The sequence below is a fragment of the Panicum virgatum genome, chromosome 5N (assembly GCF_016808335.1).
Source record: "Panicum virgatum strain AP13 chromosome 5N, P.virgatum_v5, whole genome shotgun sequence".
In the NCBI taxonomy this organism is placed as follows: domain Eukaryota; kingdom Viridiplantae; phylum Streptophyta; class Magnoliopsida; order Poales; family Poaceae; genus Panicum; species Panicum virgatum.
The window spans coordinates 10973489-10998538 of NC_053149.1; the positions used below are offsets into that span (position 1 = coordinate 10973489).

The following is a 25050-nucleotide window of genomic DNA, read 5'->3' on the forward strand; positions in this document are numbered from 1 at the left end:
TTTTTCTATTCTAATGTGACAACAACTAAATGTAGCATGCGTGTAGTAGATTGAAATTGAATCATCTCCGAGTAAAAAGGGCCTCAGCAGTCAGCGCCATGCCAGATTCCCCCTGCGTGCATGGCCGCATGCATGCTAACTGAAACAGCATGTAAAATCTTTTTTGCATTTAATTAATTGGCTTCTTTCTTCTGAAATTTAAAGGTCCAGATTTAATCAACCTCTTACCTCTTAGGAGGTAATAGGAGTACCGTAGCAGTGCCCATTAGTTACACATAAAAGAATATTTTTATGTGAAGAACAAATGCAGCTATGTAGTAAAAGAAAATTTTATGAGCAAATAATTTAATCTACAAAGCGTATGCACCATGAATTCCATTCTGTCTTCTATTTTTTTCGGACGCAATTATACGTCGCTCACCTAAACGTGTTAGTATATAAAGTAAATAATTTATTTCCCACACTGACTAATCAATTTACAAATTCAAACAAATTAGTTTAGAATATGATAAAATAAGTTTCCATCAGATGAATAAATATCCATATAAGATTTAAAATAAATAAAGTCAAACAGAAATAAACATAGATATATACATCAAAGGATTATAAAAAATAGAAAAAGAATAGAAAATAGAAAAGGAAAAATAAAAATACAAAACATAAAAAAGACAAGAAAATGCAAAATAATCAACTAGTCTAGTTGCCGCAAGAAAAATAAATAATAAGAAAATAATAAGCAAGGAATAAATAAATAGACACAAAGAATTAGAAAGGAAAGAAAAATGAAAATAAAAGAAAGGAAAGAACAAATAAACACGTCCAAAGACTTCGAGACTTTGTTACAGACCTGCATGTCTTCCACTTCCACGAGTGGTTGTTACAGACCTGCATGTCTTCCACGAGTGGTTGCTTTCTGCACGTCTTTCTATAATGTTGTAGGATGGATTGGTATCGATCAATATATTACTAAATATGTTGTCGCTCTTTTATAGGCCAACAGACTTCTGTTCATGGGCCGAAATCAGGTGCCAATCCTCACGATTCCCTTCAGGTGATGGCAACCGGATTTGTAGCGCGGGCGATACATAGTCTTCACGTGAGGGGGGGGGGGGGCACGACGCTGGCCTCGTTAACCTGCAGGCGTCGGGAAGAAAACTGATGCAAGGCATAGTAGGCAAAGGTGCTGCGTGCAGTACACTATACCGCCGCCAGCCATGACTGAAGGGGTGTTTAGTTCCCAAACAAAAGAAAATTTGGGTGTCACGTCAATGTTTGACCAGATATCGAGAGAGCTTTTCGAATACTAATTAAAAAACTAATTGCAGGACTCACTTGGAAACCGCGAGACGAATCTTTTGAGGACTTTGACCGCATCATTAGCACATGTGGGGTACTGTAGCACTTATGGCTAATCATGCACTAATTAGGCTCAAAAGATTCGTCTCGTCGTGTACATCCAAACTATGTAATTAGTTTTGTTATTTAATTACATTTAGTGCTTCATACATGTGTTTAAATGGGAGTTGAAAATTTTTGGGTGAAATTTTTTGGTAACTAAACGGGCTCTGAACTGAAGACAGTGCGGTGTGCTACTGCTCTCCGTCACAAATGCTTGTGCATGCCGGGGCTACCAATCTTTTCCGGGCCTTGTTTGCCATGCGATTGAGGATGGATGATATGCCCGGACTCCCGGGAAACCGTTGGCCTCTGCGTCCAGGCCAGCGGAATCGGACTCGTGTTCGTCCATGCCACAATTCCAGGCAGGACGAACGCTGGCATTCGCGGTGGGCACTCGGCGGCAGGTTCGTCTGCGCTTTCCCGAGGCCACCTCGAAGTGCGCAGAGTCTAAGTCTAGAGCTACGAATCGTGCGCCCCCCTCGGATCTGGCGCGACGTACGTGTCGGTGCTCGCGCCCATCCATCCATCATTCCCTGTGCATCCAGCCGAGGAGTGGAATGTGCCGCGCCAGTCAGTCAGCACTGGCTCGGAAGGCGCGCACATGACACGATCTCCCGAAGACTTTTTGACGGTAACGAAGTTTCCAAGCCTCGAAGATGCTCGCCGGTGTGCTAATCATGGCTATTTGGAGTAGCTAACTACTTCCTCCGTTCCAAATTATAAGTTATTCTAAAAATCTTGAAGAATCAAATTTTTTCAAATTTCAAATTTGACCAAATTTATACAACAAGATAATAACATTTACAATACCAATTAAGTATTATTAGATTCTTTGTTAGTTATATTTTCATAGTATACATATTTAATGTCATAAATCTTTGTGTTCCTTTCTATAATTTTGGTCAAACATTAAAATAGTTTGACTCTCCAAGATTTTTAGAATGACTTATAATTGGAACAGAGGGAGTAGCTAGCTGACATGATAATCGTCACCATGAGAAGCACTTGGAACAAGTGAGTTTTTGTAAGCACTCCTGTCGATACATATAGATAGATAGCATGAGGAAAGGAGGCCTTTCTTGTGTGTGTGTGTGTGGCCGAGCCGAGGGAATCCAATCATGCCGTGGCACCAACAATCTAATCATTCCTTTTAAATAAAACCCCCCGCCGATTTTGCTGTGTTGGCAAATGGCAAATACCGCGGGAGAGGCTTTTGGCGCCACCTACCTAACATGAGGCGATCGAGAGCCTTTCTTTTTCTTTGTAAAAAATAGGCTTTATTCCTTGTCTCTGTCACCCTTTCTTTGCTCCGGCCTGTGTGTGTGCGTGTGGAGGACTGGAGGCGGCGTTGCTCTGCCCTGAGTCTTCTCTGTTCCGTTCGGCGGGAAGCTTCGCGGCAACGGCACTGCGTGCTGACGGGATATCGAGAGCTATCATCCAGGCACGTTTTCATGGCCCTGTTGGTCCGATCCGATGCCGTCCAGCGCGGATGAGCGCATGCAGAAAGCCAGCGGCGGCGGCGGCGGCTCCTGCAGTCCTGCTACGATCCATTCCTTGTGAGGTCGACCATGCGACGCTTCCTCTGACTCTCGGGCATTTCGCCGTCGTGGAAATCTTAGCCTGCTCGCTCTCCAGCTCCAAAGATTTCTTCTACATGCACATCGTGGTATCAACACAGTACAGGGAGAAGCTAGCTAGCTAGCAAGAGGTTGGAAGCAACTACCACGTACTAGCTAGTATCCACCTAGAACCCCCGTCGCGCGCGTAGTACTAACAGACTAGCCCGTGAAGCAAGCAGGGCGTCAATGATTGGAGGCACAACGACGTGAGTCACGTACTGCATGTGCGTGGCGTGCCAAGGCCAAGCGACCGACCGGTTTTCTTGACCCCAGCCGCGGCAGGACGCCACCAACTCCGTCGATGACCGATACCCCCGCCGGCCGGGTACCCAGTCGACCTGCAGCCTCATCGCCATGCGCCTCTCTACCGCCTCGCCACGGTTTCCATGACATGCGCACAAGCTGTCACCACGAAGACTCGGAGGGCGGACGCACGCGTCTGTTACCCCCGAAAACGGGTTTCCATGACGACGAGACGAGCGAGCGGCAAGGGCGGGAGTGCAAGGCAAGTGAGCCAAGCAGGGAAACGCCGCTGGCGTCTCCTCGGCCCCGTGGTTTGCGTTTCCAGCTGCATGCAACCACCTTTCCGTCCCTGTCCTGCATGCGGCCATCCCATCACCAACATTGCGCAGAAAACTTGCTGTGTTCAGTTCCTACAAAATTTCCAAACTTTCCATTACATCTCCGTCACATCGAAACATTAAATATAGCAAATGACACATGCATGGAGTACTAAATGTAGATAAATAAAAAAATTAATTGCATAGTTTTGATGTACATTGCAAGACGAATCTTTTGAGCCTAGTTAGGTTATGGTAGGACAATATTTACTACAAAAAATGAAACGTGCTACAGTACATTTTCCAGCGCTACAGTGCATTTTCCAGGTATAGGAAGGAGTACTTGTAAATGGCAGCAGATCGCGTGGAATTCTGAACCTTATTCCATTTTTTATTTTCATCTCTCTCTCTCAATGATGCATGTAAGTGTTGATTGGCGGTACGGTTGGATTTTTACTTTCATACAGTCCGACTAATAAGATCGTATCCATGTTCCTCCGTAAACCTAGTGATTGCGGATTTTATTTCTCAGCGTGGTACACGCTGGCCTCCGAATTATTTATTCATGCGAGGTGCAGTGTGCCAGTGTACGACTCCGTTCAAGCTTAGTACTGCAGATACATACGGTGCCGCCAGCTATACATGGCCGTGTTTGGTTTACTTTTGTTGAAATTTTTTTCGAATGAATCTTGCATGCGTGGCCCATTAAATGAAGTCTATTTGCAAAAAAAAATTCACAAATTAGTGTAAATTTGCATTGCGAGCCTAACCTAATGAATCTAATTAGTCCATGATTAGATACAATAATGCTATAGTAATCGTGCTCTAATCATCCTCTAATTGTACTGTCAAATACCTCATTAGCTACAGCGCTGCTACAGTGCCATGGTTGTGGAGATAGTTTTGTAATTTGGTTTTATTTAGTACCTGTAATTAGTGGTCAAAATTGTGAATTTTTTTTCACGCCAAACCAAACGCGGCCATGCAAGTACTCTTTTAATTAGCTGCGCGTATAAAGCGCATTTCGATGGAGTATCGAACACTTTAAACGAAGATAAAAGCGCATTTGCAACGGGTTGCGCGTACAGAAAGGTGGCAGTAAGAACTAGTGCTGCTACGCACATATAAAAACTGAAAGGAGAGGCACTGAGAAAAAAGCAGCAGATTCTTGCATTCCCTAGCTAGATAGAATGCTAGATAGCCATGCATGCATGCATATGATGCTCTCTTCTCGTCAAGAACTAGCAAAAGTTGCTCCACTACCAAATAAAATTAAAGTCGATTGGTAATCAAGAAGGAATAAGTAGCTATATATTATAGAAATTTTCAGCTGATACTTGTACACAGTAATTAATATAATGTTTGCATCGATCTTATATATTTCTGAGTCCTGCAGAATGATAAATTAACAAAGAAGAAGGAACCTGGGGATCGGAGGAGAATGAAGCAGAATGGGGGTCAAGTCGTCCCGCTAAAGCTAAACCATGATCAGCAGGCCGGCGGCGGCGGCGAGTGCCGCCGCGGCGACGACGGCAGAGCGCCCCCTCACCGACGACGCGGCCGACGGCGGCGGCGGCGTCCGGTAGTACCAGGGGTACCACGGCAGGATGGGGTTGGGCGGCGGCGGCGCCGGGTATACGGACCCCCCGCCTCCTCCACCCCCGCCACCGCCACCCCCTCCCGCGGGAGGCTGGTAGTAGGGAATGTAGCCCCCCGGCGGCGGCGGGTAGCTCCAGGACGGCGACGACGGCGCCGGTGGCGGGTACGCGTACGAGGACGGCGGGGACGGCGGCGGCGGGTAGTTGGCGGTCACGGCGGGCGCCGCGGGCGGCGGGAGGCACGGGTAGGGGCAGTCGGCCGGGTACGTGGCGCCGTCGGCGGCCGCGGGCCGCGGCGCCGGGAGGAGGAGCAGGAGCAGCGCGGAGGAGACGGCGGCGGCGACGAGCCTGCTGCCGCTGCGCGCGGCCGTCGCCATGGCGCGGCGAGGCGCGAGGCCGAGGGCCGAGGCTGCCGGGAGAGAGTGGGGATCGTGGTCCGTGCAGTGACGGGGCGGTGGTGGGTGGTGCGGCGGCGTGCCGCGCAGTGGCTAGCTAAGGCAGGCGCGGGGAGCGGACGAAGCGGGGGAGGTGGCGAGCGGGGCGGCCGGACGGACCGGTGATTAGCTAGGCCGGGGTTTGGTTATATCCGGCGGTTGGGGATGGCGACAGCCTGGGCGCGCGCCTTGTGCCTCTGCATGTGGGCCCGTATTGTTGTTGTTGACCAGCCCTACTACTTCTTTTGTTTTGAGAATAGTAGACCTGAGTCCTGTTTCAGTGCCTTTGTAGATTAATGTTGCTTTAATGGCCCGTCTAGCCCACCCTTGGCCCTAAACAAAGATGTTGTTTTTAAATAAAAATAAAAGCAACCCCTCAAAAAAATAATAAAAGTAATAGAAAACCGCTTTTTAGAATTATCAACTTGTTTTTAATATAAGGTTTGGTCAGATTTTAACTGGAATTTGAAACTTCGTTTGAATTCTGGTTGTAAAATAGCCAAGCCTGCATGGGGTTGGGATGGGAACCTCTGTTTGCTGTCTCCATCACACGCCGGATCTGTGCCGCCGGGCGCGCCAGCAGCATCTGTAGCGGCACGCGGATCCCTTCCGGAGCGGCACGGGCTCGCTCTCCCTGCGCTTGCTTTCACCAGCTTCTTGCTCCAGGCAGGCAAGGTGGGAGAGGAAGGCACGACGAGACCACGCCGCTTCCCCCGGCGCGGCGGGCCGGGCCTGGCCAGGGAGGGAGCGAACCGATTTCTTGTTTTTTTTGAAACGAATAGATTTTTTTTAAAACGAACCGATTTCTTGTTTGTTCCATGCGTACTACTTTACTGATCGTTAGGTGGGTCGGTGCACGCAGTGATGAGGGAGGGAGGCTGTATTGTAGTACCTAACAGCGGCGGCGCAGGCGAGCAGGCACTCATGAAAGGCGCCGCTGGCCGCCGGCCGCCGGCCGGGGCGCCCGCACATCTGTCGCCCAGATGACTGCGTCCGCTCTGCTTCTCCGGCCGCCGGCCCCGCGCGGAATGCAGGTAGAAGTTAGAACAAGGCTCCAAATCCGCTGCTGGCCTGCTGCTACCTTCCAGCGCGTACTACTACGATCAGACCAGATCGTATCCCCGGCCTGGGTAGGTGGGCCTGGGAATTGCATTGAAAGATGACAAAAGAACGGGGGCCGGATGATTGATTGAGGCATCTTTACCCATAAACTCCATAAATAAAAAAAACATCACATCGAATATTTTAACACATACATAGAGTACTAAATGAAATCTATTTATAAAACCTTTTGCATGGATGGGCTGTAAATCACGAGACGAATCTAATGAGCATACTTAATCTATGATTTGCAACAGCGATACTACAGTAACCATCCGCTAATTATAGATTAATTAGCATCATTAGATTCGTCTCGCGATTTACAACCATTTGTGCAAAAATTTTAATAAATAGACTTTATTTAATACTTCAAATTAGTAAGATTCCATAAAAAAAATTTGCGTTGGAACTAAACACGACACGGCCTGATTGATTAGCGGCCGGCAGGGTTGTCAGAACACAGGAGAATGCGAAGCTTCTTCCTTCCCTCTCGCTGAATCCAACCGATCCGATCCAATCAGTCTCCCTGCCCACGCCGCCCTGCTCCCGGTTGCGCCAAACCGACGACCTGCACAGGCTTGCAGGTTCGTTCTCGCCGTCGTGTGCGAACTGGCCATCGATCGGTCCGGCAGGATGCTGCAAGCTAGCGAACGCCGCCTCTGTTTGGCGCCCTGTACGCCGCAGTCTGATGATGGCCTGATCGGCGGTCGTGGGAGCCTGGGAGGGAGGAGGAGAATGCAGATGGAGGCATGGAGCGGTAGCGTAATGGACGCATCATGATCTTCAGAGTTCAGACCTGCTGTACACCTGTAGTGCGGGCGCTGTGATGGTCTACAAAGATTAGGTTGGCCCATTTAGCATACAGCTTAAAGCTTATTGCTTTGACGAGCATCTCCAACAATCTTGGTATCTTGGCTAACTAAAAAATACAAATACCAAAAAAAATTGGATCCAACAAACTAGCTAACTAAATGATTAGATAAATAAAATTTTGACTAGTATGATTTGAAGAAGCTCTTGGAGATGCTTAGCTTCAGCAAACTATGGCCGCTTCTGCACCAGGATTCTCAAGCACTGCTCTGCTCATCGTAGTCGTCGTCAGTAACGGACTCTTTCACCGCTCGCTTGCACGTCAGGGAGGAGGACTGCGTGCAGCGAATCAGCCGAGTACGCAGCCAGTTCGTTAGCGGCACGTAGTACGGCTGACATGAATCTTTGGGACTGGGCCTTCGTTTAGATGCACGTTAGATGCACGGTGTAAATTTTTTGAAATAGAATCTTTTCATATTTGAAGTATTAAATATAAACTAATCACAGAATTAATTATAGATCTCATCTGTAAACTACGAGACGAATTTATTAAAACTAATTAGCCTGGCATTAGCATATGATACTGTAGAAATTTATTGTCTAATCATAATCTAATTTAAACTCATTAGATTCGTCTCGTAATTTACAAGCAAACTATAAAATTAATATTTTTATTTCGTCTAGATTTAATATTCCATGTATGTAAAATCTTTATTCGATGTGATAGTTTTGAAATTTTAAATTTTACATCGCGGTGGTTCGGAAGGCCCCAAAAGGGGCCACGCGCCGCGACCGTGTCCAGATGTCCTCTCCCATGGATGGGACTTCGGAAGGAGGTCGGCCAGTCAGCAACAACAAGGCGGTCTTAGCGTGTTTAGTGGCGCTCCGTAAATTTTTTTAAAAAACATCTTTCTATATTTGAAGTACTAAATATAGACTAATCACAAAAATAATTACAGAACTCGTCTGTAAATCGCGAGGCAAATCTAATGAGCCTAATTAATCCGACATTAGAGGCTGGTACTGTAGCATTACTGTAGCAATTTAGCGTCTGATTACAGCCTAATTAGGTTCATTAGATTCGTCTCGCCATTTACAGACAGCAGTCGCAATGCGTTTTTTATTTCGTCTAGATTTAAGTCTCCATGCAGGTGCCGGAATTTTTTTTTAGAATTTTGAATTTTGTAACTAAACACGAGCCTTGTTTAGTTTCCAAAAATTTTCAAGATTTTCCGTCACATCGAATTTTTGGACATATGCATAAAGTATTATATGTAGTTTAAAAAAATAACTAATTGCACAGTTTAGCTGAAAATGATGAGATGTATCTTTTGAGCCTAATTAGTCTATGATTAGACACTAATTACTAAATAAAAACGAAAGTGCTACAGTAACCAAAATAAAAAAATCGCGAACTAAACACGCCAGCACAATTTACAAAAGGTTGACATGCACGAAGAGAATGTGCCACTCTACTTGTTTTCAAAAAGGTAAACCACGAAGAGTTTCATTTACTGAACTAAAATAGGGTGGGGGGAAGACGAGTCCTAGAAACTGTCATAAAAAATACAAGCATTTCACTAACAACGGCATCTGATTCACTTCAAAATTACCCACACCTCTCCGGCTCTACCAAATAGCTAATTAGGTTCAGTTACGCTGTGTAATGATACGAGATGGAGAAAGAAGTTACAAGGAGACTTGACTCGTGACTCGACACAAATTTACAAATACACAATGATGCAGTACGCGCACATCACCAGCTACTGCTAGTCTAGTCTGGATTAGGTACTAAAACTTAATGCGAACAAACAGGGGATTAAATCAAAGCCCTGTGCACGCCCTGTTCAGGAACGCACTGACGCTGACAGCAACGCCGCAACGACCGATCGGTCCGTCGAGTGCGACGCCGTCGTCGCCGTCCCACACACACACACACACACACACACACGTACGGCCTCTCTCCATCATCCCGTGAGGCACCAACACGTTCGTCCGCGGCACATGCTGACTTGTTCTGGGACATGAGGCACGGCCATGATGCTCACATGGGCATCTCGTTCCGCTTCGCTTCGGCCACGAACTGCGTTGTGTGTATACCGGCAGATCATGCGTATGCAGGCCACAGGAAAGTGCATGGTTTTTGTAGCGACATTGGGCTAACCCGTCCCAAATGCAATTTGGTGAGAAATCAGACTAGCCACTTAGACAATGTCGGTATGTTGAACTATTCAGTGGTTGGTAGTGGAACTTAGAAGGGGAAAAGATATTGCAAAAAGGATGTGAACGAAGTTCTAAGTATGTCCTCGATCTCTTAATGAACAACGTGCTTCGTGTGAAAAAAGATAACATTCTATGTTAAAGTTTTAGGAAGAAAAGATAATCTTTTGTAGTTACTGAATTCCAGGCACCCAAAGTAAGAGCTGAGTAGTTGACATGTAGTCAAGGGTGCCTTCTTAAACTATGGACACCGGTTAGAAAAAGAAAAGGCAAAGAAAAGAAAAGGTGATGTGGGGCGCTTATACAATCCAACGGCCACCATTTCTTTTCTAAGCAGTATACGTACTACATTTATTATCTTGCCGACTGGTTTCGGATAAGCTTATTCCTAGTGTTAATCTTAGCTGAAGTGCAACAAAATGTAATATACAAATTGAGAAATGTCATAGTTTTTTTCTTCCTTTTGCACAATATATATACATATAGACATCACAAAGTTTTTTCAATGGAGAAAAGGTTGCTAGAAAAGAATAGGATTTGCATAACTTACCTTTTCATTTGAGGAAAAGGATGTGCAAGGCTTTCTTTTCGAGCAAAAAAAAAAAGGCTGCATAAGGTTGCATCTAGAAATGAAAAGAAAATTGCAAAGACAAAGAATTAAGAAACAAAAAGAGACAATTTTGGAGGTCAGATTGCACCACCATGATAAGAATATGGTACCAAAAGGCAACCGAGACATGAAAGAACATGCTATTCGAGATTGATCAGAGATTTGTATATATGTATTACATAGCCTCATGAACATGTTTCCTATGAGGCTACGATCATAAACAGATGGATTCAACGTAGGTACAAGACAAGAACGATTACAAGCAGCAGTAGCAACATCATGAACAACAAGAATTACTGAGGAAAAAATTTCTTACCCAATTTATACCCTTCTCTCTAATCTTATTATTAATTAACACGTTGCAGAATTAAAACGCCATGCGCTTGGCCACCATGTGTCGACCGGCGGCGATCACAAGGCCAGCAGGGCTCCGGCCGCCGCCGCCGAGGCCGCGAAGGCCACCGCCGCGCGCCACGCGGCGGCGCGGCCGGGCGCGCCGTTGGGCCGGAACCCTGGGTCCTGCGGGTAGAGCGTCCCCGGCGGGGTGTTGTAGGACGGTGTCGGGTTGTACCCGCCGCCGCCGGGGGTGTACGGGTACGGCGTCGGGTTGTACCCGCCGCCGCCGGGCGTGGGGTTGTACCCGCCGCCGCCGGGCGTGTCGGGCGTGGGCTCGTACCCGCCTCCCCCCTCCGGCGGCGGCGGGCAGCCCGGCTTCGCCGGGGTCGGCGGCGGGTAGTACTCCGGGGTCGGCGGCGGCGGGTAGTACTCCGGCGGCGGCGGCGGGGGGTAGTGCTCCGGCGGCGGCGGGTAGTACACCGGCGGCGGCGGGCTGGTGTAGATGCACGGCACGCCGCAGGGGTTGCCGCACGGGTTCCCGCACTTGTCGTCGTCGTCGGCCGCCGCCGCGCCGGCGGCGAGCAGCAGCACCGCCAGCGCCAGCGTCACCTCGCACGCCCGCGCCATGCCCGCCCGATCGCGATCGCGCGCTGCAGAGGGGGGTCGGCCTTGCTTTCCTCTTCAGTGGAGTGGTGGAGTATATGCTGCGGCGCCTCTTCCCTTCCCTTCTAGTAGCTCGGTTCGGCGCCCTCTTTACTTCTCGACGAGTATGATTGGGGTCGGGTGGTGGTTATAGTGGTCGGCCTCCGCTTTAGCTTTCGGGGTGGAGGTCGTCGTCGTCGTCCTCGCCTTCCCCTCCTCTCTTTTCTCGGTGCCAACTGCCAAGCGCGCGCTTATGCCTGTGCGGCTGTGTTTTTCTACTCCCTAAGCAGGTAGCATACTTGTCCCTGTGACAGCAAGCTACTACTACTTCCTAATCTAATGATCCCTCCTAATCAGTGTATCTATGTGTCCGCAAGCTAAGCCTGCAATTATTACGCGCGGGGAAGGTGACGTGATTTAAACGTCTCCAACTCTCCATTGCCGCTGCGCTGTGTGCCGTCTCCCTCTCTGAAAGTGAGCGGAATATTTCTATCTTTGCCGATTTGTTTGAACCCGTTTGATTCAGATGGACCCCCCCGCGGGTCACCACCACCAGTTCGTGAGCCGGAGCGTTTTGGATTGCTGGATGCTCCGCTCGCTTCGTTTGTGGTTGCCGTGCGTAGATTAAATTACACTAGAGATGTTCTGTGATTCAAAATACTTTTTGATTTTTTTCCCTCTTCAGAACATTGGAGCCTACTCATTTGCCGTCTCGTTTTCTTCTTTGATTCAACTTGTGAAGGTGATGGAATTGTGAGAGCCGTTGCGCCTTAGCACCGGTGTTCACGCGTGGCAGCCGCTCGGATTGACAATTGGCAACTGATCCAGTAATTAATGGATCCATAAAACTTATTTTTTCAGGACATGTATTGTAGTCGCAAGAGATGCCCCATTTCATCAAGAGATGCTCCATCAAGAGATACTACATTTGATATCATAGTGAAGTCGGTCTGCGAAACCGGTTTTATTTTCTACGACTCAGTATAACTTGTGTCTTCTCAGTATAACTTGTAGGCGTTGCATCATTGTCGAATTCAGGGGAAGGACTAGCTGGTCATCAACCGTTGCGGGGTCAGTGGCGGAGTGGCCATTACTGTTTTGTACTTATACTGGGGAGGTGAGCTAGAAATGGATAGGTCACTGCCTAGCCATACGACGTCACACCAGGCACTGTACCAACCCACTCTCGTTGGAGTAGATAGATAGTAGGAATGAATTAGCATTCTAGTTTTTTAAAAAAAAAATGAATAAGCATTCTACCTTTCGTCATGAATTTTTTTTGAGTGCCTGTCTCACAGAGATCATAAGATGAACACCGGCTATTCACTCTCGGGAGTGGAGCAAATTGTTATGTAATATATTTCATCCCTCCGTTTTAAAATATTAGTAGTTGTTTTGGCTTTTCTAAATACATATATTTGACTATGCACCTAAACATAATATATATCTAAATCCATGATAAAACTTTTTTTAAAAAATACGGCAGGAGCTCTGCTCATTCATATAAGAAGAAGGAAGCAAGCGAGTTCATACAAATTGATATTACATAAAAGAGGCTAAACACACAACACAAAAGGACCAAAATCCATGATAAAACCTATGCTCCTAGAAAGCCAAACAACAATCTCACAAATCTCGTACAACAATCTCACGGGCCGGCGTGCTGCCTATCATAGTTTTCTTTATTTATCGGTAAAGCGGAGAGAAGAACAACTGGCAACAAAAACATAGATATTTTATTATCTTTGTTTTCGATTAAAAATGAGTGCTTGGAAAAGCTAAATCTTACTCGAGTGATTTGGAGGCTCTTCTCACTCGAATTTTTTTCTTCCAAATCTACACCTTTTTCTCCAACTCCGGCGAGGTTAGGGTTCCGGGTTAGGGTTCCGTGTTGCTGGGGGGGCGCTGCTCACCACCGGCCTTAGAAGGAGGGCCGGCGGCGGCAGGCCAGCCCGGCGGTGGTGGCGCCGCCGGCCCGGGCGGCGGAGGACGGCAGTTGGGCGGGGTCGGGGCGGGGGCGACAACTGCGGGAGGTGGCGGCGGCTGCGGGAGGGGCTTGCGTGGCGGCCGTCCGGCGCAGCCTTAGCGCGCCCGTCCCGGGGGTTGGCGGCAGGGCTGGGCGGCGCGTGGTGTGGCGGCGGTGGGGAGAAGATGAAGGGAGGTAGAAGATGAAGGAGAGCCGTTGGATTTTAATCTAGTGGTACAAAAAATCGAGTGAGAAGATGTGATATTTCACCCAAATGAGGGATAGACACCCCCGTTTTAAGTCGAGTGTTGTTCATCCTAATTTCAGTTTATGCAGCTTGCAGCCTAGTACGGAAGTAGGAACAGAAATAATTTTTGCGGAAATGGTTTACAGCCAGAAGGTCAATCGAATTCGCTTAGCAAGTCCAACGTTTACCAATTACCACAAGAGAATTATCTATAAGCTATGTAGGTGCCCCATTGATTCTTTCATGCTTCCAGCTTCCCTCATTGGGAAACAACAGCTTCGGTACAAGATGATATTGTACGCGGCAACACTACTAAAAGTTCAGACCCTACAACAAGAAGGAATTTTATTTGATTCCAGCTGCATCTGCTGAAACAGAATTACATGAATGAAGCTACAGAACTACTGCAGGTGGGGAAAAGGAAAAACAAGAGCAAAAGGCCTCTCTGTTAGACTGTCCAGAGCTACATGAAACGAAGGCCTAGAATCATATCCAGAAATTCAGGCTGCGCGGCATGAATCTGAACTGAACAGCTACTGGTGTACACCCAGGGCAGCGGCCGTGGGCGAGTCACCGCAAAAACACCAAGAAAGCAGAGACCGCGGCGAGCAGCGGCAGCCATGCCACCGCGCTGCTGCCGACAGGGCGCGCCACCGACGGGAGGAACCCCGGATCCTGGGGGAACATCGCCGCCGACGGCGGCGGCGGCGTCATCCAGGGGAACGGCCCCGTGGAGGCCCCGGCCGGCCGCACCGGGCAGAAGGGGAACGGCGACGCGGTCCCCGGCGGCAAGAGCGTCGTGATGTCGCCGTCGTCCGCGGCGCAGGCGGCCGACCCGAGCCACACGGCTGCGACCAGCAGCGCTGCTGGCCGCAGGGACGGCGGCATCCTCGCCTCGCTCGTCGGAGCTTTTTTGGCCAGTGACGAAGAGGTGGTACGAGTGTGTAGTGTAGATGAAGAGACGTCTTTAATCCGGCGTGCCAATTGGCCAAGAATATAGTTTTCAGATGGGGCTGCCCTCGACCTCGAGGAGCTGTTGGCCGTCTGATGCCGATCGGAGGGCCTTCAGTGGCGCTGATGCAGCTCTGAAACCTCCGATGCCGGGCTGCTTGCCTGCTACAGCCTACAGTACAGAGATGCAGTTCATGATTTCTCTGTCAGAGTATGCTCGTAATTACGAAATTAAATCTGATCCGCTGATGGAGGAAGTGCTACTTAGAAGAGTAGCCTGCGTTCAGCCGGCCGTGGAGTAATTTTATTGCTAATGTCGAAGAAGAGTTTTTTTAGTTATTTCTGTAATAGTTGTCTACTTGTTTAAACTGTAAACATCTAAATGCCTCGACAGTGCTCCTGCCTAATTGTTCAAAAAAAAATCTGATCCGCTGATGGTGATTGTCTAGTTTCATCTCTAATTATTTCCGGAGGTTGTGATGTAACTGAGTGTCGGTGCCGCGTCTCGTTGCAACGGTGCCAATCTTCCTACAGGTGAGAGGTCAGAGCTTGGACGATGGTAACTGACAGCAACGATCACAATTGACATCCAGAACTGGGCTATAGTTTACATTGCAGGCGAAGAAAATTTGACTTGACATTTGTAACATCTCGGGATGAAAACTTCAAAAACCGGAACCTCCGGGTTCCAAAAACCGGAACTTCCGGTTTTACTCTGCTTCGTGGGCAGAGCACGAATCGCGGCGCGCCGCACGTCGCCACCGCCGTCGGCCATCCTCGCGACACGCGCCGGCCATCCTCGGCTGCCGTGCCGCCCCCTCACTCCTCTCCTCGCCTTAAGGTCCGACCAGCCCCTTCCCCCTCAAACCCAAACCCTAGCTCCTTCCCCGTCCCCATTGCCGTCGCCGTCCGAGCTCCGCCCGCGCCGTCGATTCGTCGTCCCCGGTGAGTGCCGTGCCAATTCCTCTCTTGGGGAGCATCTCCTCCCTCTCCTTGACCCGTTCCCCTCCTCATCCGGCCCTCGCTCTGGCCGTGCAGGCCCGCCGGCGAGCGCCTCCGCCCGCCGCCGCCGTTCGTCATCGCGCCGCCCCGCCGTTGCTCTCCTCCGCTCGTGCCGCTGCCGGTGAGACTCGCCGCCGCCTGGGACACGCCGTGCGCGCGCCCACTGCCCCTCTCTAGCCCTGCCTCGCCGTGCCGTCGCTGTGCGCGACGTGCGCGCCGTGGCCGCATCCACACCGCGCCGCGCACGCCTTGGCAAAGTCCGGCTGAAACCGGAACTGCTGGTTTTAGAAACCGGAACTTCCGGTTTTGGCCTGACAAGTGCTTAAAACCGGAACATCCGGTTTTGCAACCGGAACATCCGGTTTTGTCAAAACGGAACCTCCGGTTTTGTCAGAGTTGCATATCCAAAACGTTGTTTCATGTACATCTTTTCGCGCATATCATTTCATGCAGTTTATTTTATGCATAAGCATAGCATCGCACTAATGCATGCATTTCATTCATACATTATAGTGACTGAACCGTCGGAGAACGAACCCATTGAGCCTGCCGAGTCCGTCGAGCCTGAACCCGGAGTCCAGTTCGTGGTCGAGCCCGAAGTTAACCAAGGCAAGCAGCTAAGCATGATTCCTTGCACCTATTTAATCTGAGTTAGATAGTTATCTCACCGGGTAATGTTGGGGTTATATGTATATTATGTATGTATTGCATTCTTGTACCCAATTTCATGCATTGTTCTTCCTTGATTTGTTACTCATGTCCTTGTCACTTGTTAGTCAGTTAATTACTTAACTTGACTAGATATTTAGCTCTGCTTAGAATACTTATATCGCTTGCTAGGAAGGAATGTCTTGTAGTATCACATTTACCGGTTATCCTTGTTGCACTGGTTCGGCTTGGTGGTAAGAGTTTGGTAGTATCGAGATTCGAGCGGAATGGTAGGGCCTAGAGAATGAAATCGCATGGGCATAGTCCGCTTGGATCGATTAAGGACCGAGTGGATGACGTCGGTTTTGAGCACCTTTCCGTGCTACCACATATCCAATATAATGGTACGGATGAGCCAATTACCTTCTTTGACTTGATCATTGGGGCCCAGTCCCAGATACGTGGCCAAGGGCTATGTAGGGAGGCTCAGTGTGTCCCCGGGTGGAACTATGTGTAGGAAAGTTTAGAGATGTCCCCGGTGGAACTAAGTCTCCACGCACAAGTTGGGCGTACCCTCAACGGTTGAGCCTTGTTGGGAACGGTTGACGTGAGTACCCCTTGCCCGACGTGATCGGTTGGGTGAGTCGTATGGTCCTCGCGTCGTGTGGGTAAAGTAGTACTCCCTTGCAAGGTTTGAATCAATTCGAATTACCGCGCTCTCAGTTATGAGCACGCTCTTTATCCCATGAACTCCTCGTAGAAGTACGAACATGTGGGAATGAATTTTAGTAACTCGGGAATAACTATGTTATTCTTAATATGTTCTACTAAAATTTAATGGGGTTCGGGCAACATTAATTAATTTTGCTAGGTGTTAGTTTAGAGAGCTCATGCTTATGCAATACTTACTTAACCTTAAAGCTTTTACTTGAGCCTTTGCATGATCCTTGTTTATTTAATCGCGTAAGTCTTGCGAGTAACTTTGTACTCAGGGTGGTTCTAACCCTAGTTGCAGGTGAACCGGAAGTGGTGTTCGGCCACTTCTACCCCGCCGTACCAGGTACGGGGGAGGAGCAGGTCGTTGAGGCTGGGATGGTGTCCTTGAGCACGACATCATCATCGTAGTAGGTTTTATCGTAATCGAACTCCGTGAGAGCATGTAATTATAATAATCTTTAAGTTTCTAAATAATATGGCTTCCGTGAGCCCAAGGCTTGTAATGGTGAATAGTTGAACCTTCCTATGTTGAACTTGTAATATTAAGTTTCGAGCTCTGGTAATGTAAAACTGCTCTTTGTGGTTCTTTGATGATGTATTCGATTGTACACGGTATGTGTATATGCTGATTCTGGGCGTATGTTAAAACACATACCTGGACTACCGGATTTGATACTATTTTAGGCGAATGACGTGTCGTTTATTCGTGTCTCTAGATGTGGGATAACACGTGGCACGCTCTCTGACAAACACGTGTTAACTCCCATCTGGAAGATAATGACTGGCGGTTCGTTTAAAATAATATTAAATTGGGCGGTTCTCACAACATTAGCATGCAAACGGCTGATCGAGGTGCTAAACCCAAACTGATCAAACCACAATTTCCTTTCAGGCGTGATCAAACCTCAATGGGACAGTCTACCAAACGTCAATCAAGCTTGTCTCTTTTTTTCGGAGAGAGAAGTATGGCATAGCTTCACTTAATGATCTGCAAACAAAAGCAGCTATCATCTTCCCACCTTGAATTAATAGAGGTATAAAGCTGATGTGTTTCATGGGACCTCTTTTCCTAGATCACTTCACAAGCACGGGAGTGACTAGTCAAAACATTGTTCAGCAGCTCTGGAGCTGGATCATGTAAAGAAGACGCCGGTCGGTGACATGGCAATTAGAGAGGCGCTGCCTTTTGCTTGACTCCTCATCTGCAGCTCCAGTCGCCTCAAAGTGGAGTCCCTCTTTCTAAAATTCCAATCATGCATCCAGGATACTTTTTTTTTCTGAAGGAATGGATCCAGGGTGCTGAAGCAAAAGGCTCTGAAAAAGGACGGATCAAGAAATCAGGTTACTGCAGCTGAGCATGAGCCTGCAGTTAACGGTAGGGAGAAAAATGGTTGGTTGTGATGTCAGGCACACTGATATATATGCAAGGCAAATTTCAGGGGCTTTGGAGCATCTGCAAGAGGGTACAAGGGAAAGCAGGCCTATGATGGGGACTGGCCACCAGCAGCAGCACCGAACTGATGGATGGTGTGGTGTTCATGCTTCACAATGCAGCCTGGCCTGTGGGCACTTAAGGCTGGCTGGGAGAGACAAGCACTCCAAATCCAAGAGGTACTTGGGTTGAATAATGGCATCAGGACTGGGTTGGGGCTTGGGAAAGCCAAGTGGGCAACCACCTCTTCCAGTCTTTCCCTCTTCCACTGGAAAGTGGCAGCAAGCAAGCATATTTGGTGATCCTACCCTACCCTACCCTACCCTACCCTACCCTACCATATCCTTCCAATCCAGGATAGACAGGGGCATGTATGATGTGGGGGTGTCCCTTATCTTTGCCTGCAGGCAAGCGATTTTTTCTTTTCGTTTTCTTTTTCGGCCATGCATGCTGCTTTTTCTTCCAAAAAATGGTAGTACAATGCATATGCTGGTACCTTTTATGAATTAGTGATTTTCCTTTTGGCCATTTATGCAGTGCTTTTCAATGGTATTCTTTTCTTTTCTTTCTTAGCATGAATGGTGTGCCACTGCATGAACATGAACACATGCAGGTGTAGCCATGCCAAGCAAGAAAACGAATGAAACAGAAACTCTAACGGACAATTCTTCTGCTTTTAATTTTGGTGCTGCTAGCGTCTGGACGGACGCTCCGACAAAACATTGAAAATTAACTAGTGCAACATTGGAATTTGTAACATAAAAAATAATATGTTAAAAATGATTGTGTCGTTTCAACTCTAGGATCGAAAATTCCTACCCCAACATTAAAATTATGTTTCATGCAACATCAATTATGAAACAAGTAGAAACAATGGTGGCAATATTGATGCTTAAATACTGCATCATATGTCGGAGCATCCGATTTTTCTAAAATTTCGAACTTCCGTACTGTAGCATTACAGTTTTACCTTAAAAAAAGGTCACCGAGAGGACGAGAGTTTCCACCTAAATAATTTTCCAATGGTACCAGCGAGGTCAGATATAGAAGGTGCTGTTATGTGATGGGGGCAGGCCTAGAAATACAAACCGCAAATCACGGATCATGTCTTGATCAGTGAAAAGAGTTTGAAGCCTCGAGCGTCTCTCACCCGTTGTTGTCTGCCGCAGCGGTTTTCTTTGACTGAATCGCCATCCATATCTTTGGTGCAGTGCAGCTTATAGTCTTCCTTTTGCTGGTAGAATCCCCTGCAGACTTCTGAACCAGACTTTCCCCAATCCACACTCGATGTTGAAGATATGTGTCGTGGGCTTTTGGGGATACCCACAGCCGGGTGGCGGAACGCACCCGCCTATTCCCTGAGGGGGAGTACTCGGGGAAGTGCCAAGCTATTAGGCCGATCTAGCTCGGGGGCAAGAACGCAAGAATACACGAGTTTAGAGTGGTTCGGGCCGCCGGAGCGTAATACCCTACATCCACTGTGTGGTGTATTGCACTTGTATGAATGTGTCTATCCTCTGCCCTGCCGGGGCTTGAGTTATTCTCTAGCGGGCGTCCCCCTTTTATAGTGCAAGGAGGGCGCGTACACGGGTGTTGGACCCCGACAGATGGGCCCAACAAGGAGGTATTCTATACTTAAATAGGCACTAATGGTGCTACAGTGATGGAGAATCTCTTGCCGGATATGCTTCGCCGTCTTGTAGACTTCCTGACCGAGGGGGTCTTCTCCTTTCCCATCGGTGAGACGCCCGTTGAGACAGTGTAGGTTGCGGCGTAGACTGTTGGGTCTACCGCGTAGCCGTTATGATACTCTGTCATCGAGTTGTCATGCCTACCTGGCGTAGCGGACTGACGCGCGTGGCATAAGTGGCGCTAGCGGCTGTACTGCGCACCTTGGTAACACGCGACCAATAGTACAGCTTGTCAAAAGTCTCCTTGGGCTCTGCTATGGCAGAGCACTTCTGAACCACCTGCATTAAATGCGGTAGGTGGGCAAGTCTTACAGAGGAAGCTTGGCAGCCGCGCACGTGCTTGCGGACACGTGGCGGCTCCGGACCCCCCCAGGCGGGGTGTCTGTTTCCTCCCGGTGAGGGATCCGGATTACTATGGGGATCCCGGACCCCACACGGGGTCCGGGGCCCCGGCCGTTTTGGTCCTTAGTGCTTTCTTCTCCAGGACACGTGGTGACACCGGACCTGTCCCGACCGGGAGGCGGGTCCGGGGCTGTTGGTCCAGTGAGATGGAGCCGGACCCAGGGATCCGTCAGCTCAGCTCCTTAGGGCGCAGTTACGGAGAACTACACGAGTCTTGCCATGGCAAGAGGGGGTACCCTAGTCCTGAGTTACCGACAATATGCGTTTCTGGAGAGCTCCCCCTATTGTAGGGACCCCTTTGAGGGCTCCGCCCTCGTCGGCTCCAGCTCCATGCTACGGGAAACAGTACTGTAGTTGCACTATTTGTCACTATAGCAAGAAACTGGAACGGAAAACGAGATCCAAAGTGAACTACAAACGAGTGGAGCTGGTGAAGCTGCAAAAACATAGCTCCGCCGGCTACGACTCCGGGGTGCTACAGTAGCCACAAAGTGCGCTACAGTATTGGCGCCGGAGTACTCCGGAGCAAGGTTTTTTTCCCCGACCGGTTAACCCAAACCGCCGGCCACCGGTTCCGGTTTATCGGACCGGTAACCGGTGGAAACCGGTTGGATTCAAATCCAAATTCAAATAAATTCAAAAGCTCCCGTGCAACCGGTTTTACCGGTCGGTTTTACCGGTTTGAATTCAAATCCAAATTCAAAAGCTCCCATGCAACTGGTTTACCGGCCGGTTTGACTGGTGGGCCTTAATGGGCCGGCCTATTTTTTCTTTTTTTTTTGATTTAACTTTAAATCCCCGCAAACTATACTAAATGAACGAATTTTTGAGAAAATTTGATACCATTAGATTCATCGCAATTTGAAGTATTTTTAGGAATTTTTTTGAAAATTTTTTATTTTTTGAATTTAAATTTAAATTTTGAATTTTGGCCGGTTGGGTACCGGCCGAAACCAGAACCGGTCCGGACCGGTTTGACCGATAACCGGTCAAACCGGACCGGTTCCCACCGATTTGGTGAACCCTGCTCCCCGGAGCCCTCCTAGATGTCTGTTGCTAGATAGTGCGGTGGGTGTATGTTGTGACGTCACGTCAAAGAAAAGATGGGCCATGGTGCAAGGAAGTTTTGCTGCGAAAATTGCTCTGAAAATAAAGAGGAAAGGCGCAAGGTTTTACCCACGAATCAGAGTTGAGGCATGAAGGCTTTCAGAAAAGTGTTTTTTTAAGGAAAGGCTTTCAGAAAAGTTGGGAAGGAAGGGAGGCTCCATAGAAAACTAACGTCTCTGTCAGTAAATAGTTTGAAGTGGGCCGCTGCGAGGATACTGTAGAGAACTCATTTGGTACGGGCCCGTTTAAAATTTGTCTCCGAGTGCCTACCTGATAGAGCCCATTAGACCACTGAACCTAAAATCTGTTTGGCCCAAACGGAATACGAAGGGGGCCGCGCGAGACTTACAAATCCGCAACCTAGCCTAATCTGATAATCTTTTGGAGTAGGAAGAGTAGTAAGCACATTTCATTATCATCTTTTCTTTTTTTATCTTTTTATTATCTTGGTCATTTTAAGTTTTATGCAACTCACACCACTATAGTCTGTCTTGTCCCACCCACCATATCCAATAGAGGCTTTTACACATGCACTTAGAGCCCGTTTAGTTCCAAAAACAAAAAATTTTGGATGTCAAATCGACACTTTGACCAGATGTCGGGAGGGTTTTTTCGGACACTAATTAAAAAACTAATTTCAGAACTCACTTGGAAACCGCGAGACGAATCTTTTGAGGCCTTCGACCGCATCATTAGCACATGTGGGTTACTGTAGCACTTATGGCTAATCATGCACTAATTATGCTCGAAAGATTCGTCTCGTCGTGTACATCCTAACTGTGTAATTAATTTTATTATTTAATTACATTTAGTGCTTCATACATATGTTCAAAGGGAAGGTGAAAAATTTTGGGTGAAAATTTTTGGGAACTAAACGGCCCCTTATGCTTGTTGGCCTAGAAGAAGTTTGATGCTTATATGATGGCCCAAAATATATATAGAGAGAGAGAGGACAAGCACGAAGCATCATCGATGCTTCGTCAAGCGACATGGTTTGTGTGTTTAAACGACCCTTCCTGCTGGCTGTGGCTAGTATCTTTCATCTTTGTCTACTAGCCCTCTTGCCTTGGTGAGTTGGTGTGACTGGGCCGCACCAGGCGGTGGGACTGGGGCGCGCCGTGGCGCCGTGCGCGTGCGGCGCAGACCGACTTGACCCGGCCGCGCCTGCAATTGGCCGGCCCTGGTCTCCGGCGACGACCTGACCTGTCGTCGTGGCCGGCGCGGCCGGTCGCCGTGAAGTGTCTCGCACGGCGAGGCAGCCGCACCACAGCACTGATGACCTGATAGCGCACTGTTGTTGCCATGCTCCCACCCTCATCTCGGATGCTTGTAAGCGGCCAACAAATACTGCACGCTCGCACAGGCCAAAACCACACAGTTCAGTCGGGCACAAGAACAGAGCTGGTGTGTGGTGTTCGTGCGTGCTCGGTGCTCGCGCGCGCGCACGAGCGGAGCGGCCGGGCGCCATGCCGAGGACTCTGCTCCAGCCCAGGCCGATCGCGCAGCCGCGTTCGCCCACGCCGGAGCGCCGGCGACCTCCGTCCTCCTCATCGTCGCCGTCGTCGTTGCCGCGGCGGCCGCGGTCGTCGTGTCCCTCTGCACCGGCAGCAAGAACGCCAGGCCACGGAAGCAGCGGCGGTCGTCCCTGGCGCCGGCCCCGCAGGAGCAGCAGGACAGCGGCGGCGGCAGGAGCAAGCCGCAGCTGCTCGTCAGCCTCAGCGGCATCGGCGTCAAGGCGGCCGCGGTGGCCAAGATGGTCTCGTGGAACCGGCGCTCGCCGCCGGCGTCGGGCGGGTGGAGGAGCAACGACGACGACGACGTGGCCGCGGGGGAGGAAGAGGCCCTGTGGAAGAAGACCATCATCATGGGCGGAAAGTGCCGCCCGCTCGAGTCCTCCGGCCACGTCGCCTACGACTCCGACGGCAACCCACTGCAGCCACCGGTCAAGGACGCCGCCGCGGAGGCTTAGATTAACAACGACGCGTGCGTACGTATGGACACGTGCAGCTGGGCCTTGGGAGTTTGATTTGCCAGGTGTGTTTATCAGGTGTTGCCACCAGTGGCGGCGCTTGAGCAAGTAATCAGGGGGTGCCAGCTATGATACTTTATTTTGAAAATCAATAAACAGTAGCTGGTTTACTGTTTGTTCATTTAGTGTAAATTTTCAGAAATCAAGAGAGCCATGGCCTCCTTTTCAAATGCACTGAGCTCCGCCAGTGGTGCCATATCAACTCGTCCGTGCTTGTAGCCGCGTGCGTGCCGCCTAGCTTGAGTGCTGGACCTGTGCCTCCAAGGATTTCGGAGTTGTCTGGTTGAAGTGGCCACCCGTATCGATCTGATGAAGCGTCTCGCCTTTTCTTCAAGCAGAATCAAGTTGATGCCAGAGATCAGTCAAGTAGTCGATCCAGGGTTATTTTGATGGCTAAATTTTAATTTAAGAAAATAGTCCTTCAATAGTTTGGACTGCAGCCATGGGATCCAAGAACTATTTGGCTCTTAAAATATTTTTTCAAATCATTTAGCTGCCATTCTTGCAAAAGAGAGGGATAGAATTAGTGGATCCCAATCCAAATAGCTCCAAATAGCATTTCTTGGAGGAGATAGTTTTTTTGATGGGCTATTTGCAAATAGTCCAGAAATAGTCATTCTGTTTATCTCATATTAGGCTATTTGGGAAGGGTTAAAAATAGCTCAGAGATCCAAATAGGATCTATATCTCATGATCGTATTCCTTTTGAAATAATACACTAAATCAGACACTGAAGTATTTGCACGCACCCTATAAATGTCATATATTTAACACTGTTTGGTCAGGCTAAAATTAAGTGCTAAATTTTAGCACATATTTGTAATTTAGTATCTATATTTCTGCTAAAATAATTAAATCTTGGTTAAAGGGTTAGCCCACTTCATTAGCACTCAGATCCAAACACTTCCGTTTATGGTCATTCTGTTTGTGCCAGACACAACATATGAAAACAAACCCTCCTTTTTTATTCCACTTGATTTTTCTATATTAGCCAAGATGTGATGCAACCAATCATCGTTACAAGTTAACACCTCTAGAAATTGGCTTGATGGTAAATATCCGAAGCGGAGTTAATTCTCGTCTCCAGAGGACCTCGCTCGGTTAACACCTCTAGAATTTTATTTTTTCTTTAAAGTAAAACTTTTTATCTTAGACCAACAACATGTCTAATTTCAAATAGAAAATGCGACATATTAATAGTTAGTTTCACGATAAAGCTATAAATATGATTTTTATATTATTAACCTCTATTTTGCTGTTTGTAGTTAAAATTGAAAAGGTTACTTTTAAAAAAATCAAGATGCAGCTCTATATACTCATTTTTATGCGCGTTTAGTAGTTAGGATAAGTTTGCTGCAGAAAATGAAACTAAGTTGATCCATTTGCATCGTGTTTGCCTGTTGCGCTCGCCCACCGAGCCTGGGCTTCAAGGATTGACCAATCTAATCCGCTCAAAAATACAAAATCTAATACACATAATGACACTTCTGTGTTGAAGATCTGATTGCCCAAGTATGATTGGTCGAATAT

The 25050-nt window shown here is 48.3% G+C and overlaps 4 protein-coding genes across 4 annotated transcripts; 1 reads left to right on the top strand and 3 right to left on the bottom strand.

Moving 5' to 3' along the window:
* Positions 1-4863: 4863 nt before the first annotated feature.
* On the bottom strand, positions 4864-5715 carry LOC120675765 (leucine-rich repeat extensin-like protein 6). Its single transcript, XM_039956976.1, has one exon. It carries the CDS (start codon positions 5550-5552, stop codon positions 5055-5057), a length of 498 nt encoding a protein of 165 aa, XP_039812910.1. The 5' UTR covers positions 5553-5715; the 3' UTR covers positions 4864-5054.
* A 4763-nt stretch (positions 5716-10478) lies between these two features.
* Positions 10479-11658, bottom strand: LOC120675964 (extensin-like). The gene is made up of 2 exons (XM_039957164.1): positions 11465-11658; positions 10479-11426 (listed from the first exon to the last, which is right to left on the bottom strand). The coding sequence occupies exon 2, from the start codon at positions 11311-11313 to the stop codon at positions 10762-10764; it is 552 nt and encodes a 183-aa protein (XP_039813098.1). The 5' UTR covers positions 11314-11426; positions 11465-11658; the 3' UTR covers positions 10479-10761.
* Positions 11659-13854: 2196 nt separating this feature from the next.
* On the bottom strand, positions 13855-14671 carry LOC120676708. Its single transcript, XM_039958036.1, has one exon. The coding sequence runs from the start codon at positions 14427-14429 to the stop codon at positions 14112-14114; it is 318 nt and encodes a 105-aa protein (XP_039813970.1). The 5' UTR covers positions 14430-14671; the 3' UTR covers positions 13855-14111.
* On the top strand, positions 14639-24258 carry LOC120674544. The gene is made up of 2 exons (XM_039955709.1): positions 14639-14711; positions 22826-24258. The coding sequence occupies exons 1-2, from the start codon at positions 14639-14641 to the stop codon at positions 23458-23460; spliced, it is 708 nt and encodes a 235-aa protein (XP_039811643.1). The 3' UTR covers positions 23461-24258.
* The last annotated feature ends 792 nt before the right edge of the window (positions 24259-25050 follow it).